This window comes from Typopeltis vanoorti, chromosome 15 (genome assembly GCF_054136105.1).
Source record: "Typopeltis vanoorti isolate ZY-2024b chromosome 15, IOZ_Tvanoo_1.0, whole genome shotgun sequence".
Classification (NCBI taxonomy): domain Eukaryota; kingdom Metazoa; phylum Arthropoda; class Arachnida; order Uropygi; family Thelyphonidae; genus Typopeltis; species Typopeltis vanoorti.
Window position 1 is genome coordinate 3,985,594 of NC_143563.1, and position 17,437 is coordinate 4,003,030.

The window sequence follows — 17,437 nt, forward strand, 5'->3', positions numbered from 1 at the left end:
TTAAAATGACCCACTTCCTTATAACTGCTTGTGTGCACCAGGCTTTTTCGGTTTCAAGAACATAAATGCCTGAAACACATTATCTTTCTTGCCCTTGATGATTAGAGGTAGGGCTTTCTTTCCATCCAGACAAATTGCCAAAATACAAGTAACACGTGCACTTTCGTAACACGTGCAGGGAATGTAGGCACCCCTCTGTTCGTCATTTGAGATCCTTGGCCCATAAACACTGCAGTTTCATCCATAGCAATCATGTTGGAGAGTTGGTATTTAGAAAAGTCGATGTCATCAACAAAGGACTTGAATACAAGTGCATGTTTAATAACTTGAGTATCTTCCAGCTTGAACAGTGTTGTCGATCTTCTTAGAAACAGTTCATATCGCTGAAGGAAGCCATCCAGCCATTGTTCTGATGGTTTGAATTCTTCTGGGGATATTTCTAACTGTGGTGCCATTGCAAGTGCAAATGCTTGAATATCAGCCCTGCGCACAACCAAAGCTTTTGCTCCTGTCAGCAATCCATTCACAGATGATGTCTTCCAGCTCAGGAAATAATGGTTGCTGACCTGATCCACACTTGTGCTTCTTAGCATTTCCCTCTTCCACCTGGTGACTGAGGTTATCGTACTCTGCTCGCCATTTTTGAACCATTCGGAGATCCAACTTCTCTTTGCAGAAAGCCTAAGATTCTTGCCCCGGGAGTCCTCCACGATTCCTTTCTTATACTCGACGGAATAGGTCTTTCATCTTGTCTGGGGGGGGGTCAAAATATTATTCCCTTTAAATCTATCATTAAATCAAGTGTTAATTGAAGACTTATGAGACAGGAGTGGCAACAAAAATGACGACAGTTAAGAATGATGGTCCACACAAATGCGACGAAAAATTGCAGACACCAAAATTCAGAAAACTTTTCTTTATTTCACACGAGTGCATTAAGTACGTCCGTTACAACACACAACGTATTGAATTATGAAGATTCATTTTCAAGTGCGCACGTTATTCGTGTGTTGTGTCTGCTTCAATTGGTCATTCGGCAATAAGTCTCGAGTTCATCTGTTTACATAGGTGTTTACCTCTCGTCCAAAGGTGCCCGCTTGGGTATTTACAAATACTTAATTATAATTTATATTATCATTTATTTTAAGTATTAATGTCAATAATATTATTTATTTATATTTAATTATATATTAATATTATTATTTTATAATTCAATAGGTCCGTCGTGTGTTGCAACGGATGTACTAACTAAATGCGTCCGTCTGGCTGACGATCTTAACTGGAGCTTATTTTTGGGGTAGGGCTTATATTACGAGCATCCTGAAAAATCATGCTAGGGCTTATTTTCGAGGAAATATGGTATAATTATAGATATAATTATGCTGTCACAAGTTATTGATTAAATGTCATCCCTCATCTGAACTGCAATCAGATGTGAAAAGAGTTTCCACACCCTTGTTCTGATGTTCCTTTAAGGTAGGGTTTGGCAGCTATTTACATCTGAATGTAGTCTAGGTGAGGAATATTTATTAATAATTTTTGGTTGTATGGTTATATCTATTAGCAGTCACGATAATTGATGGTAATACTGATGTTTATTAAATACCCTGTTCCTGTTAAATTTTTTTTTTTTTTTTTTTTTTTCTGACATTGCCAGTTCTGCTGAGATTAGAATTTCAGGAACACAAGAAATACATAATCTTGAAATCTGGTAAATCAGGCCTTGCCACTAATATTAGGATACAGACTTCTTTCAAATCAAACCAAACCAAGATCTGCAGTCAAATAGATTTAAATTTGATTGTTTATTTCTTGAAATGTGAAACACTGTGCCACCATCCATAACTCAGCTCTTCTGATTGCATGGCTGTTTCAAAATTTTGAGGAAGTAATCATGATTTCTTTTTTAATGAATGGTTTATGTAACTCTATATTTAATTACAAAAACTAATTATTATTAGTGTGTTCTCCTCTTGACTCAATTGTAACTGAAACACAAGTAAGTAAACACGTGACACATCATTTTAGAATGATGTTAACTGATCTTTTCTTCTCTCCTTGACAATACCTATGTAACAAGGAAGAAATATATAGGAGTTAATAAATTCCATCAATTTTTACAAGTACTAACCGTTAATTATTTCATAATGTCTACTCTATCTTAAAGCATGTAAGCATTTTATTTTTCTAGAAAGTCGATCAATAATTAAACCTTTTAAATTTACTTAAATATAAAAAGCCAATAGGCTTCATTTCGGCGATATAAACATTATTTAAATTAAGGGGATATTAAATCCCACATTGTTTTAAAACCGAATAGGAAACTCAAAGATTGCTTAGCTTTTTGTGTGAGTCATTAGTAGCAGAGGCTCTACTAATCGACCAACCTTTGCTTGCTTTTGAAACATTCAGAGACTTATGAAGCTGAAATGTAGCAATTTCTGGTACAAGGCATAACATAACGCCTTAATAAACCATTGAATTTCACAATGTCACAAGTTCACCTTAGTGTAATCGTACTTCATTAAGTTTTTATTTTGTTTCATGATTATTGATTTGGTTTCTTGCTGGCTAATATCTTTTTCCTAGAAAAGGTGAAATTGTTTGAATTTTGAAGCATCTAGAAATGTCATTCATGCAAGTCATCTCTCTCACTTGAGATCCTAAACATAAAGTGATTCCAATCTTTGAGTTTCTTATTCAGTTTTAAAACAATGTGGGATTTACATCCCCTTAATTTAAATAATGTTTATATCACTGAAATGAAGTCTATTGGCTCTTTGTATTTAAGTAACTTAATGGGTGCACCTTTTTGACAACTCGTATAGCAGAGTATATCAGTTCTTTTCGCTATACCCTTTGGTATTAATTTGGTCTAGCTACTTACTTACTGATGAAGCCTCAATAAAGGCTGAAACCGGTCTGGGTAGTGACCTCTCACCATAATGTAAAACCAGCATACATTTTCTAGGAAATGTGTTTTTACATTATGGAAAATACCAAGAATAGCGATCAGAACTTTACCACCTTTGCTGCGAGTTGCCCGAGTTTGTACTACGTACTAGGACTACTTGCATTAGCTCATGCTAGTAATCGCCGATACTTTTATAGTTTATTATACTATATTCGGCATGAAACTCTCTGATTCCAATCTTTGAGTTTCTTATTCGGTTTTAAAACAATGTGGGATTTAATATCCCCTTAATTTAAATAATTTTTAAATTTACTTTGGTTTAAAGATTAGATTTTTTGCTTGGAGATGGTGAACAAGTGAAATAGATTGGCAAAGAGATTTGAATGCATTATCAGGGAAGGAGGTTAAGGAGAGGTATGATAGGCATTTTTGTGGCAAGTCATAGGACTACATAGATGCATGGATAATAATATTAATTATCATTAAAAACATGTTTTCATTTTTAATGCTCCTGTTTTATTTTAGGAAAACTAAACTTCATTTTGGTAAAGGATGCAGATTATATTGAAAAATGAAGATGTTTTGTTGTACGGGTTTTGAGTTCAGTACAAAGATTTTTTTATTATAAAAAATTAAATTTTTTTTATTATTATTATGTGACACCTCCAAGGAGTTCAAAGACTCATTGAGGGAGTGTGCCAACAGCAACGAACGAATCCTTCCAACTACTGACCATGCTCACACTTGCTTAACTTTTTGTGTGAGTCATTAGTAGCAGAGGCTCTATTAATCGACCAACCTTTGCTTGCTTTTGAAACTGAAACATTCACGCCATCCATCCATCCATCTCATTGATGGTCTACCCCTGCCTTTTTTTCCAGGAACTTTACCTTCTATTACTGTTCTGAGAAGTCCTCCTTCCATCCTTTCTATGTGTCCAAAATATTTTAACTTTCTTCTGTCAATATCCTTAAGGAGGAGCCTTAAAGTTCTACTGATCTTTTCTAACACCCATTCATTTGTACGCCTTTCAGTATATGATATCCTCAACAGCCTTCTGTAACACCACATCATTGGTGTGGTGTGGTGTTACACCACATCATTGGTGTAACACCACTTCTGTAACACCACCACATCAAAAGCAGATATCCGTTTCTTATCTGACTTCTTTAGGTTCCAAGTCTCGCATCCACAAGTCGCTGTTGGAAAAACAACTGCATCCAAATTCTTCAACTTTGTTCCCATGGAGATAGATCCATCCTTCCAGATTTTAGACAGGTCTCTGACTGTTGTTTTAGCCATTCCTAACCTTTTTCTGGCATCTTCTGAACAGCAATTCTTCACATTAATAATGGATCCCAGGTACTCAAACTTTCTGACTTCCTCAATTCTTTCTCCCTTAAAGTACACTTGTTTCTCAAGAGCTCTATTTGTTTTTCCTTTGAGAACCATGATCGTTGTCTTGCTAGACTTGAGTTGAAGTCCTCTGTTATTACTGATCTTGTTAACGTTGTCAAGAATTTGTCCTAGTTCTTCCATGTCATTACAAAGGAGTACTGTATCATCAGCATACCTCAGATTACTGATCAATCTACCTCATATCCTAATTCCTGTCCTGAGCTCATCCAATGCTTCATGCATGATGTCCTCTGCATATATACTAAACAAGTGAGGAGAAAGTAAACATCCTTGCCTAACTCCTTTTCCAACTTGAAGCCAGTCAGTCAATCCAACACCTGTTCTTACTGTGGCTTCTTGCTCCTTATACAAGTTGGCCATCAACCTGATAGTGTGTTGAGGAAAACCCATTTTTTTTCATTACTTTCCGCAGTTTCACATGCTCAACACAGTCAAAAGCTTTAGGGTAGTGTAAGAAACACATTACCAGAGGAAGTCTGAATTCTTTATATTTTTCTATGATCTGTCTAAGGTAAAGGATCTGATCTCTGGTGTCCCTACCTTTCCTAAAACCTGCTTGTTCTTTGGGCATCTCTGCCTCAACTTTGGCTTCAATCCTATTTAGCATGATCTTTAATAAAATTTTGCTTGCATGAGATATCAAACTAATAGTTCTATATGTTGTAATAGGTTTCATGGTATAATAAGAACACAGATGGTTAAGAAAATAACTATTTATTAACTTCATCATCAAATTCCTGCCATGTACCCTCAAGGGGTGTACAGGATATGATAGTACTACATGAAAAAAATTACATCATTACTAACTTCCTATCTACAATTTTCCTCCAAATCAGTCTGTTACTTGTCAAGGCTTCAACATTATCAGATCTTATATTTCTATCATCTAAGGCACTTTGTACCGTATCAATCCACCTATATGTTGGTCTTCCTCTGGGTCATTTTCCTGCCAACCTGGTAGAGAACACTTGTTTTGCTATTAATTAACTTAAAAGCTAATACTATTTATTAACTTAAAAGCTAATATTTCGCTGGTATTATATCCAGCATCTTCAGAGCACACAACACAAAGTTTGTTACAAAGGCAAGACAACCACAATCCGGTGTAACAGTGGGGCTAGTAAAAGTGATTGCAGCGTGCAACACAAGACTAAAGTCCTAATATGGTGCCATCTAGGTTAAAAAAAAAAAAAAAAAAAAAAAAATTTCAAAGTTTTGAAATAGTAGTCCAAATGATAGTCTTAAAAAGTTTGAAAAGTATAAATTAAAAAATAAAAGTAATAAATATTAATTTGGTCTTAGGATGACTGTCTCCCAAATTTGGGAGACAGTCATCCTAAGACCTATTACAAAACTTTTACTAAAATTTACTATTTACTAAAACCTATTTACAACATATAGAACTATTAGTTTGATATCTCATGCAAACAAAATTTTATTAAAGATCATGCTAAATGGTCTTAGGATGACTGTCTCCCAAATTTGGGCGACAGTCATCCTAAGAAAAAATTAATATTTATTACTTTTATTTTTTAATTTATACTTTTAAAACTTTTTAAGACTATCATTTGGACTACTATTTCAAAACTTTGAAATTTTTTTTTTTTTTTTTTTTTTTAACCTAGATGGCACCATATTAGGACTTTAGTCTTGTGTTGCATGCTGCAATCACTTTTACTAGCCCCACTGTTACACCGGATTGTGGTTGTCTTGCCTTTGTAACAAACTTTGTGTTGTGTGCTCTGAAGATGCTGGATATAATACCAGCGAAATATTAGCTTTTAAGTTAATAAATAGTTATTTTCTTAACCATGTTCTTATTATACCGTGAAACCTATTACAACATGTCTGATGAACACATAAGCCTATCCGCGCATATAATAGTTCTATAATTCTTGCATGTCTTCATATCACCTTTCTTATGCAGTGGTATGAAAACTGACTTCTTCCAGTCTCTAGGCCATGATCCTGTTTCCCATATCCTTGTAATCAATCTATGAAACACTCTTATACCTCCATCCCCTGTGGCCTTAATTAACTCTGCTGAGATTTCATCTGCACCTGGAGCTTTATTGCTGTTAAGCTGCTGAACTGCTCTTTCAACTTCATGCCAAAGTGGAGGAGGTTCCAAATCAAAATTTTCTTGGTGGGAGGACTCCACATTTTCTTTATCCACTCTGCTGTACAGTTCTTCACAGTGTTCTTTCCATCTGTTTTTGATTTCCAACTCTTCTGTTAGTAATTATCCATTCCTGTCTTTGATGACATTCAATTTAGGCTTAAACTTGTGCTTTAAGTCACGAACTAAATAAAACACCTAATTATGCCTTCTCATCTGGAACTCTATTTCTTCACATTTATTAGTATAGAACTTTTCCTTGTCCTGTTTGATGGCTCTTCTGACTTCTCTATGTAATCTCTTGTATTTTTTGGTCCCTGTGTCTCTTTGTTTTTTCAACCGCCTTCTTTTGATTAGTTCCCATGTTGAATCTGATATCCATGGGTCTCTTGGTTTTCTTATTGGGCCGAGATATTCTTTGCTGTATCTTGTATTTTCATCTTGACTCCTTCCCAAAGCATTTCTGGTGAGTTTTCTTCATTGGTCTCCAGAACATCATCCAACTGAGTTGATATTTCTTCTGTGAATCCACTAGGAATTACTCTAACATCCAATCTAGTGGGATGTACCTGACCTGGAAGTTTGTGGAGTCTTAGTCTTACTTTGGCTCTTACTAGCTGATGGTCTGTACCACAATCTGCTCCAGGACAAGTATGCACATCAGAGATGCTTGTCTTCCACCGCTGGAGAGCCAGGATGTAATCAATCTGGTGCCTTGACCTATCAATGTTAGATGTCTAAGTATAGGTCCATCGTGGATGTTTCTGGAAGCAGATATTGGTAATAACTAATCTGTTAGCATGGGCAAATTCCAACAATCTTTCACCACGGGTGTTACATTCACCCAGACCAAACATGCCACACTCCGGCCTGATGCTCATACTCTCCTACTTTTGCATTTAAGTCCCCTAAGATGTACAGTATGTCTCTCCTTGGTAGGCAGTCCAAAACAGTTTGTAAGTTTTCATAGAATTCTTCACTCTTTTCTTCAGGCCTATCCATGTGGGGTGCATACACTACCACAATTGATACATTGGTAGGCTGAGCCTTGAGTCTAATAGAGAGTATCCTATCATTAATGGGATTATAACCAAGAAGGCTTCTTGCCTGAGCTGTCTTCAGTATCACAGCTACCCATGATGTTTTGAGTCACCACCTGAATAAATAACTAGCTTAGCATCCTGTCTTTTGAAGTGACCTTCTCTATTCCATCTGGTCTCTGTAATTCCCAAGATGTCAATTTTATACCTATCCATCTCTTTACAGACAATCTCAAGAGTACCCATCGGTAAACCCGAGACATTCCATGTGCCTATGTAAAATTCCTTTCTAAGATTAATCTTATACATTCTGTGTTGCTCATTCACAGTATCACTGACTTTTGATGGAGACTGTAATATACTTCTCGAACAGGACCCTCTGCATAAGCCCTGAATGCGGCTCTGATTATTCTGCGCGTCAGCCGATGCAGCATGAGATGCGTTATGAGGCATAACCATATTAGCATTTTGGAGTGAAGTCACTGCAAGAAGAAAATGGTAGGGTTGCAGAGGCCCTTTCCACAAGATGAAATAGCAAAATAGGAAAGATTCGCCCCTAGCCCTTGAATACTCTAATAGCATTGGGGAGAAGGAGCAAGAAGAAAAGAAAGAAGGGGGAGGGACCAGTCTACAGATAATATAACAGATGTATATTACATGAAGTAAGGCATGGTCCAGCAACAGGTACCTCGGGTTTGCCATGCCCGTACTCACTAAAGTGAGTCCTTGAGGACATATTAAATTAAGAATTTAAAAAAAAAAAAAAATTTAAACCAAGCATTAGAGTGTATATGTGTGTATATTTGTTTTAATGTAAAATGAAAAACTTACAAATTTTTATCTTTTTAAGGGACATACCTCTTTTAGTGAATGCATGACTCGAGCTACTTTGACAGGTTTAGCCTCGTTTTCTTTGAGTAAGTAACAGATTTCTGGTCTTTATTATTACTAGCTGCAGATATCATAATGAATGAGTTTTTTCCATATTCATTTTATTTGACAGTAGTAGGACTCTGCGAAGAAAGAAGGAGCATTCCATTATACTTTGCTGTTTATTGTTGCTACCATTAATATCTGGGTTGCATAACCACTCCTCTCCATACAAATATTACCCTTAATTATCACTTGTTGAGTTTCTGGTATGTGCTGCTTAATGATATTATTGTTGTTTTATTTCTATTCATAAAGTTCATAATTCCCCAGATACTTTAACCGAATATAGAACTGCAACAAGTGTTCAATCATGTTATGCTACAAAGTTCATCTGTAAAGAAAAACTCAAGCATTCAACAGCAGCAGAGCTACAAGTCTTGTGATCTGACAGCTCTTCAGATAGAAAAATTTCTAAATCAAAGATATCAAATTAAGTAAGGTTTTTGGTATGAAAATCAGCAATACAAAGAGAGGCTATGAAAATAAGAAGCAACACTGAAAACGTCAGCTATGTAATGGAGAAACTATATGAACAAGTAAAACATTTTAACTCTTTCAGCTTATTTTTTGGTGAAGATGGTAAATTAAATATGGATATAGACAATAGAATAAGTAAAACTAGTATGGTAGGAAGTTAACTGAATAAATTTATATAGAATAAGAGAGAATTTAGTCAAAATACTAAACTAGCTAGATACAATACAGTGTTCAAACCAGTTTTAACTTATGGTTCTGAGTAACTAGGTTAGAAATGAAACACTTGATCAAAGACTGGGAACCACAAGTATGAGAGTTTGGAGAAAGATTTAGGGAATGAAAAGATGGCACCAATTGCAAAATTACATTAAAAATGAAGATATTAGGAAGGAACTTCACGCTGTTTACATTTAGGAATACAGGGAGTCCTCTAGTTACGTCTGAGATCCGTTCTCACGGACTGATGTAAGGCGATTTTCGATGCAAGTCGGAATTACCATAGCCTAAATTACTTACCTAACCTAAAACACCCTAAAGTCATACATATATATATCAAGAAACAGAACTAGGCCATAGGAAAATGAAAGGGAGAACATAATTACTGTATAGTACAGAAAAATGACAAAAATGAAATTGTAATAAAAAAACAAACATAAAAATGAGAACAATCCCCAAAATGGCAAATGAAACTGTACATTCTGTACAAGTGATTAACAAAAAACAAAAATGAAAACAATTCTTTACCTTTTATCCTGTGGTTGGCTTGCACACTGGAAGGGGCATTGCAAGGAGGGAGAGACTTACTTAATCCTTTCATGTGTTCAAGGATGTGAACTTTATCCTTGATAATAGTCCCGACTGTGGTATGACTTAAGTTCAACGCACACTGATGTACGTTGGCATTTCTCCCTTTTTTGCCCTTTTAATAATGTCTAATTTCACTTCTAATGTAATGGCTTTCCTTTTCTTCGACAAACTGCTATCAAAGAAGAGTCTACCTTATGTTTGGGAGCTATATTGAAGGGTAAAAAGTCACAAAAAAACACAAACACAAAAGTGAGAAAGCAGATGTAAACAAAGCACGTGGTACCCAAAGAGTGTATGCTGGGACCCAAGAGACGCCACCTCTCCCAAACAAATGCCGCATAACAGCATATTCTTCTGCTGCACTCACAAACAAGTTCGTCCGCGATGACGTTTGAATTTTACATCACGCTGCTTCAAGTCAAAATTTATTTTTAAAATTATTTATGGGATTACCGCCATAAAGTCGAAACGATGCATGTCAAGGACAACGTAGGTCGAGGACCCCATGTATGTGAGGAGAGCTAATCTCAGGTGGTATGGTTACTTAAACAAAACAGGAGAGGAAAGATTAGCAGGTATTCGATGGCAGGAAGACCAAGATCTAGGTGGATTGTTGCAATGAGAAGTGCCTTAGAGATCAAAGTATAAGATCTGACAGTACTTGGAGTCCTGACAGATAGACTGATTTTGAGAAAAATCGATGATAGGGAGTTAGTAGTAATGTAAACTTTTCACGTGGCACTATCATAGTATTCTGTATATACCATAAGATTATAATAAGATATAAATAAAGAAATATGTTGAAGAATTAGTATGTTTATCTGATGAAAGATGACTGAAGTATGATCAGAAACATATCTGATATGTTGCTGTATGTTTCTTATATGATGAAATTATATTTTCTTTATGGTATTCAATCATGTATCATAATTGACAAAAGGCCAACCTGGTTTGTCTATTATGGAAACACTGTTACTGATCTCAGACTCAAATATTAACTGAATTCAAAGAAAAACTCAATCATTGTTTATAATATCTGAAGTCAATTTTTACTCCAAATGTATTAATAAAAATATTGTTTATAGTTATTATATATATGACATGCAAAGACATATATCAATTATTAAAATATTAAGTCAATCTCACACACACCTTCTCTGCATTAAATTATACAAGTAGTTAGAGATAAATGTGCAATGAGCCGAACTAAAAAAAAAAGTTTAACAAACTCATATTGACAAATAAGTAGGCCAAGATCTAGCAACAGACTAATCCATCACACTAGACTTTAAATAACTAAAATAAACATTTAGCAGTTCTGAGGGAACTAAACAGACCAGATAATTACATCATTTGCCCGTTTTGCATTCAGAATTCAAGGTATTAATAACATATCCATTCAATCTTTCCCATGAGAGAAGAAATTAACTCAGTTGTCTATTTAACTTAGTAGCAAGTTGGTCTACTATGGACAGATAGGAAGATCAGCTATATTACTTTATTTACACAAAAACACAAGTCATAGGTAATAATATTTATTTGATTAAAAGGCCAGATAATTCAGTTTGAAACTTACAGATCATCTTTGGTGGTAGTGACAGTTGATTACAGGATAGAATGTGAGCAATGGATTTATTTGAAACAGAAAGAGCTGCGTGATGTTATATTTACAGCAACATAATGTTATAATTGAGGAGAAGGTTAATCATAATAAATTCATGTACACTAATGCTAGGAGTATTAGGAACAAGAAGGAAGAGTTTTTGGCCATGGTTGGCACTTCCAGACCACAGGTTATTGGTATTAGTGAAACATGGCTGACTGTAGATGATATAGCTAGTGGGATTGAATGTGATGGGTATAGTGTGTTCAGGAATGACAGGGAGAATAAAATGGGGGGAGGAGTATTGTTGATGATAGCTGATGAGCTGCAGCCAAGGAGAATAGGAGTTGAATTGCAGGATAGAGAAAAGAGCACATTTGAGGCCATTTGGTGTGAGATCGTGGCTAGCAGAACTAAATATACAATTGGATGCTGCTATAGACCAGGTGATGGAAAAGATGGTGGTGACAGTATGCACAAGCAAATAGAAGAAATGAGTGGAAGGAGGGTGATTATTATGGGAGATTTCAACTATGGTTGCATTGATTGGAGTGAGGAGAGGATACACGGGAGGAAGGAATTGGATTTTATGCGGTTATTAAGGGATAACTATCTGCGACAGCATGTAATGGAAAATACTTGGGGTCAGAGAGTGCTTGACCTAGTAATTACATCTGGGATTTGGCTGTAACAAATATGATCACATTGCCACCAATCGGTGAGAGTGATCATAGGGTCTTGACTTGGGAGGTGGCTAAAGGTGTAGAATTTTCAATTAAGACAGGGTACATGTGGAATTATCGGGCTGGAAAGTATGACAAGCTTAGGAGTTTGATTGGTTCAGTGCCATGGCATGTACAACTGCAAGGACTAGAAGTCGATAGTGCATGGGAGGTAGTTAAGAAGTGTTTGCATGAAGCAATGGCTGACTGTATACCTAGAGTCCGAATCATAAATCAACTAGGGGTTAAATGGATGAATAACACCATTAAGCTTGAGCTGCAAAAAAAGAAACAACTATGGATGGAATTTAAGGAGAAAGGTGACCGGCAGGCACACGAACGGTATAAAGCACAGGCCAGAAGGGTAACGAGTGTGGTAATAAAATCAAAAAAGAATTACGAAAGAACATTGGCCATGCAGGCTAAAGAGAATCCTAAGCAGTTTTTTTAGATATGTAGCAAGTAAAAGGAAAAATGTACATGGCAGAATGATTTTAAAGAATGCCGATGGTAGGGAGGTAACTGAATCAGTTGATATAGTTGAGTTACTGAGTGAGCACTTTGCAAGAATATATCATCCAGGTGGTGACATTGCAGAAACGAATGTACCAGTAGATTATACGGGAATTGTGGTGAATGAAGTGGAGGTGAGTAGTCTATTGCATAACCTCAAAGTCAATATATCTGTGGGATTAGATGGTATACCAGCTTGTGTTGTACGAGAAGCAGCTAAAGAATTGTCAGTACCCTTGACCATTTTGTTTAATTTGAGTCTCCAGTCTGGGTTAGTCCCGAGGGGATGGAAAGAGGGGAAAATAGTTCCACTGCATAAAGATGGTTCCAAGACTGCTGTTGTAAATTACCGACCGATTAGCATATCAGGAATCATTGTCAAGGTCTTAGAAAAATTAGTCAAGAAAAGAATACAGGATTGGATAGATGAAAATGGGATATTGTATGGGGGACAACATGGTTTTGTGAAGGGTAGATCATGCCTCAGTAACTTGCTCACGTTTTATAACACAGTGATGGCTGAACTGGATAGGAGTAATGGGTTTACAGTAATACTACTGGACCTTGCCAAGGCTTTTGATAGGATACCACTTAGAACCCTAATCAGTAAACTGGAGCAGATGGGGATAGATATAGGGTTGGTGAGATGGATAGGAGGGTGGTTGAAGGAGAGATACCAGAGAGTGGTTTATTCAGGAGTGGAGTCTAAAAGATGGCTTGTGACTAGTGGAGTTCCACAGGGCTCTGTTCTTGGACCACTGCTTTTCAGTTTGTTCATCAATGATATAGGAAAGGATTTGAGAGAAAGTGTTCACTTGTTTGCTGATGATGCAAAGTTGGGTAGAGCAATTATGAGTGCACAGGATGTCAAAATTTTACAGGATGATTTGGATAGTTTGGAGTACTGGGGTAGGAAAAATGGATGTCAATTTAATGTGGCAAAGTGTAAGGTTATGCACTTTGGGGTGAAAAGAATAGCAGCAGTATATCGCATTGGTGGAACCATACCCCAGGAGATTGATGAGGCCAGGAATTTGGGAGTGTTGGTGGATAGGGAAATGAAGTTTAGGGGGCGCATTGCAAAAGTGACTAAAACAGCTCACCAAATCACTTGCCGTCTGAAAAATACTTTAACATGCAGAGACAAACAAGTTGTTGTTCCTCTGTATCGTGTCTTGATAAGACCCCATCTGGACTACTGTGCCCAGTTATGGGCACCAGGGTTTCTTCGTGGTGGGGAGGAAGTGGAGAGGATCCAGAGATGAGTGACCAAGATGATAGCAGGTCTGTGGAATGAACCTTATGAGAATAGGTTGAAGATTTGTGGGTTGCAGAAATTGGACGATAGGCGAAGGAGGGGTGATATGATTGAGACATTCAAATTATTGAAGGGTTTCTATAAGATTGATTCAGAAGATATTTTTGAAAATATGACAGGTGGTGGGAGGACTATGGGCCATGAATGGAAGCTGGGCAAGAGCATGGTTGACAAGGGTGTTAGAGCTAGGTATTTTACTTGGAGAGTAGTGAATGAGTGGAATAAGCTTCCAGAGTCTGTTGTGGGTGCTACGACCGTGAATGAGTTCAAGGCAAGGTATGATAGATACTGTGCCAATGTCGAATAGTTGTTCTTGACATGATGTTAGGGCCTCCCTCAATGAGTCTGTCGACTCCTTGGAGTTGCCCGGAACAATAATAATAATCACTGTAAAAATAAATAAATAAATAAAAATACTCAATGATGCGTTATTCTAATCAGACTTTCACATATTTTCGATAAAGATAGGCAGTCATTCGGTTTGGGCAGTGAAGCAAGGCTTTAGCACTCTCTTTAAACAAACGCTCCAATTTGTATCAACAGCAATGTAGTAGGCATGTTTCAGACCAAAGAATATTGTGGTCTGTGTCTATGCCATGCTGAGCTAAGCCAGATATATCAGATTTCCTATGGGAAATATGCGATTGATGTTCTTGTATTCTCTTTTCTATTGAGCATTGAGTTTGTTTGAAGTAGGATGGATGGCAATCACAAGGAACTTGGTCTACACCAAGGAGAGACATCAATATAACTATAGCACAAGTTTCTCTAAAAGATAAGAAGATCAGCTACCATCTGCATGGAAGAACATAAAAAATACATCTACAGTCATAACTATGGTCAATCTGGCCTTGCAGGCCATGCTTTGGATACAGCTCACAGAATCAATTGGAAAAAGACCATCATGCTCCATCACAGTAAATTTAGAAGAGAAAGACTGTTTTTAGAATCTCCTGCTGCTCTTAAAAATCAACATAATTTGAATAAATACGGTTGCATAAAACATCCCAAAATATGGGAAGCACTAATACTTCGAGATTCTGGTTTACATTCTAGGCTACTGATAGGTGTCCATGAGGGTGCCCACCTGGTAGCAGGTGTGTGTGTGTGTGTGTATATACACATACAATAAATTAAAGATGCCAAGTAGTTATGTTCTTGGTTTCATTCTTTATCCAATTGTAAGCAAACAAAGCTTTCACGGGAGGTCACTTCATGACTGGGCTACTACAGGCTAATGACCGCGTCAGTTGCCTTAGTATCCCACAATGCAACGTACATATCCTTACAGAAATGTATAACACTATGCATTATGGGAAGGGCCACTACCCAGACTGGTTCCGACCTTTATTGAGGTGTCATCAGTGGGAGCCAGACCCAAAAGTGATGCACAGGTTGAAGATGCAGAAGTCATATTTTCATATAAAAGTAGTCAAAAGGTGTCACACCTTATTACTAAAGTACTCTGGATTAGAGATTACACGTTAGCAGATAGACTGGTGTGGATGTGGTGGATGCCTGGTGAACGTCTCTTACCAGTGTGTGTAACCCCCCAAGAAGAAAGAATTCTAATCTTTTGTCCTCTTGTGTTTCACTTAGTTTTGTGTTGCCTGTGTGTGTGTGTTACAAGTCTCATATTGTACTCCCCGACAATGTCTCTGTAATTGAGATGAAATATTGGAGGAATTAAAACTATGCTTAATCCTTTCGTAGTGTTGTTTCACTCCTTTAACATGAATACACATTACACATATGTTCACCCTTTACCACTTGTACATTATTTATATTTTCCAACACAAATACATTATAATAAAATAATTGTAAATGATTAACAGAATGCATATTTTACTTGCATAACTTGAAGAAATACATACTGCAGGGTCACAAGTTGTAATGATGTTTCACTAAAACACTGTCAGCTGTACAGCAAACAGTGTATACATACACACATCCATGTATGTTGATTATATAGAGAAACCTGTGGAGAATTCATGACTAAATTTAACACACATGAACCACAGTAGTTGGTTTTTATTACGTAAATATTTTGTCCTAGGTATCTTAGGACATCATCAGTACAGTGTGGCAATACTAGGAATGACAAAAGAAAGGAGAAAGGAGATTATATAGAGAAACCTGTGGAGAATTCATGACTAAATTTAACACACATGAACCACAGTAGTTGGTTTTTATTACGTAAATATTTTGTCCTAGGTATCTTAGGACATCATCAGTACAGTGTGGCAATACTAGGAATGACAAAAGAAAGGAGATACTGAGATAGGAGTTTTGGTAGCTTGCTCCACCTTTGCATGGAGTTGCCCGGTGTTGTACCACTCTACCCCAGTCCTGAAGATACTTTCAGGCGCAAACTTTGTTTGCACACATAAAGTTTGCACCTTTGTGTTGCACACATTTGGATAAAGGATTAAACTAAATTTATTATAGTCTGACCAAGTGAAAAATAAACTTTCAACATCTTTCTCTAAATCCAGAGTAATTTAATAAAAAGGTGGCACACCATTTGGCAACTCCTATAGGAGGAGATGACCTTGCTAATGCTTCTGCCTGGTATCTCCATGGCCCTCAGGCCTATTATGCAAAACCACCAAATTGCCTGTTCATGGGCAAAAAACGTAGACGACGGAGTTAAAATCCAGCCTGCCACAGTAGGCGACTACAGACTCCTCACAAAAACCATGGATGAGTCAAATATTAAATATCATACTTACTCACTGAAGTCGGAGAAAAACCTAAAAGTTGTACTCAGGGGAGTAACAGAAAACATCTGCATAGATGAAATTACTGAAGACTTCTGCCTCCACGATCTCCCACCTGTCAAGGTTAGCAGAATGCTACGGGCTGACAAGAGTCCAATGCCCCTAGTACTCGTTGAGATACTCAAAACACACCAGAACATTTACAACATAACAATGATCTGTGGTCTGAAAATCACAACAGAACCACTAAAGAAAAGAGCCTCGTCGGGCCAGTGCTACAGAGGTCAGAAGTACGGACATGCACAGAAACTGCAGAGCAGACTACAAATGCCTCAAATGTGGGCAAAACCACCCCCACAGCAACCTGCTCAAAACCCAGGACCTCACCAGCCAAATGCGCGAACTGCGGGGGCCCCCACCCAGCAAACTACAGAGGCTGCAGTCACTACCCTAAGAATAAAACAGACAACAAAAGGAAACAGATCTCTCAACCCTGCCCACAGGTACCAGAGTTGACGGCTCCCCAGTTGCCTGACACCCAACAAAAGACAACAAAATACCAGCTCTCACAAATGGAAAATACCAACAGTCTGGAAAGCCACCGTTGAAGCAGGACATACGCCGAAGTAGCCCGCTCATCCAAAGATATCCAGCAGAACCAAATTCTTCCAAACATGACAACAGTCATCACAGCCTCATTGGCAAACGTGCTTCAAGACTTCAGTAAGTCAAACCCTTCACCAAACTCCACAAAAAGATTTCTAAAAGAAACTCAAACCATATTATCAATGCTTGTTAATGAATAAAACTAGATTACTCCCAGACTCACTACAGATCGCTGCTTGGAACGCC

General features: G+C 37.2%; 1 protein-coding gene across 9 annotated transcripts in view; it reads left to right on the forward strand.

The window, feature by feature from the left end:
* Positions 1 to 17,437, forward strand: part of LOC150098315 (uncharacterized) — a 47,278-nt gene that overhangs the window by 15,210 nt on the left and 14,631 nt on the right. For 6 of the 9 annotated variants that reach the window (XR_016549449.1, XM_090404664.1, XM_090404662.1 and 3 more), the window contains one exon: positions 8,343 to 8,409. Coding sequence is in view for 5 of the 9 variants with exons in the window: in XM_090404664.1 (XP_090260790.1) it covers positions 8,343 to 8,409 (67 nt within the window). In the remaining 4 variants the exon portion in view is untranslated. Of the gene's footprint in view, positions 1 to 1,218; positions 1,360 to 8,342; positions 8,410 to 17,437 lie in introns of all 9 variants that reach the window. The other 3 variants (XR_016549450.1, XR_016549451.1, XR_016549452.1) reach the window with 2 other exon arrangements.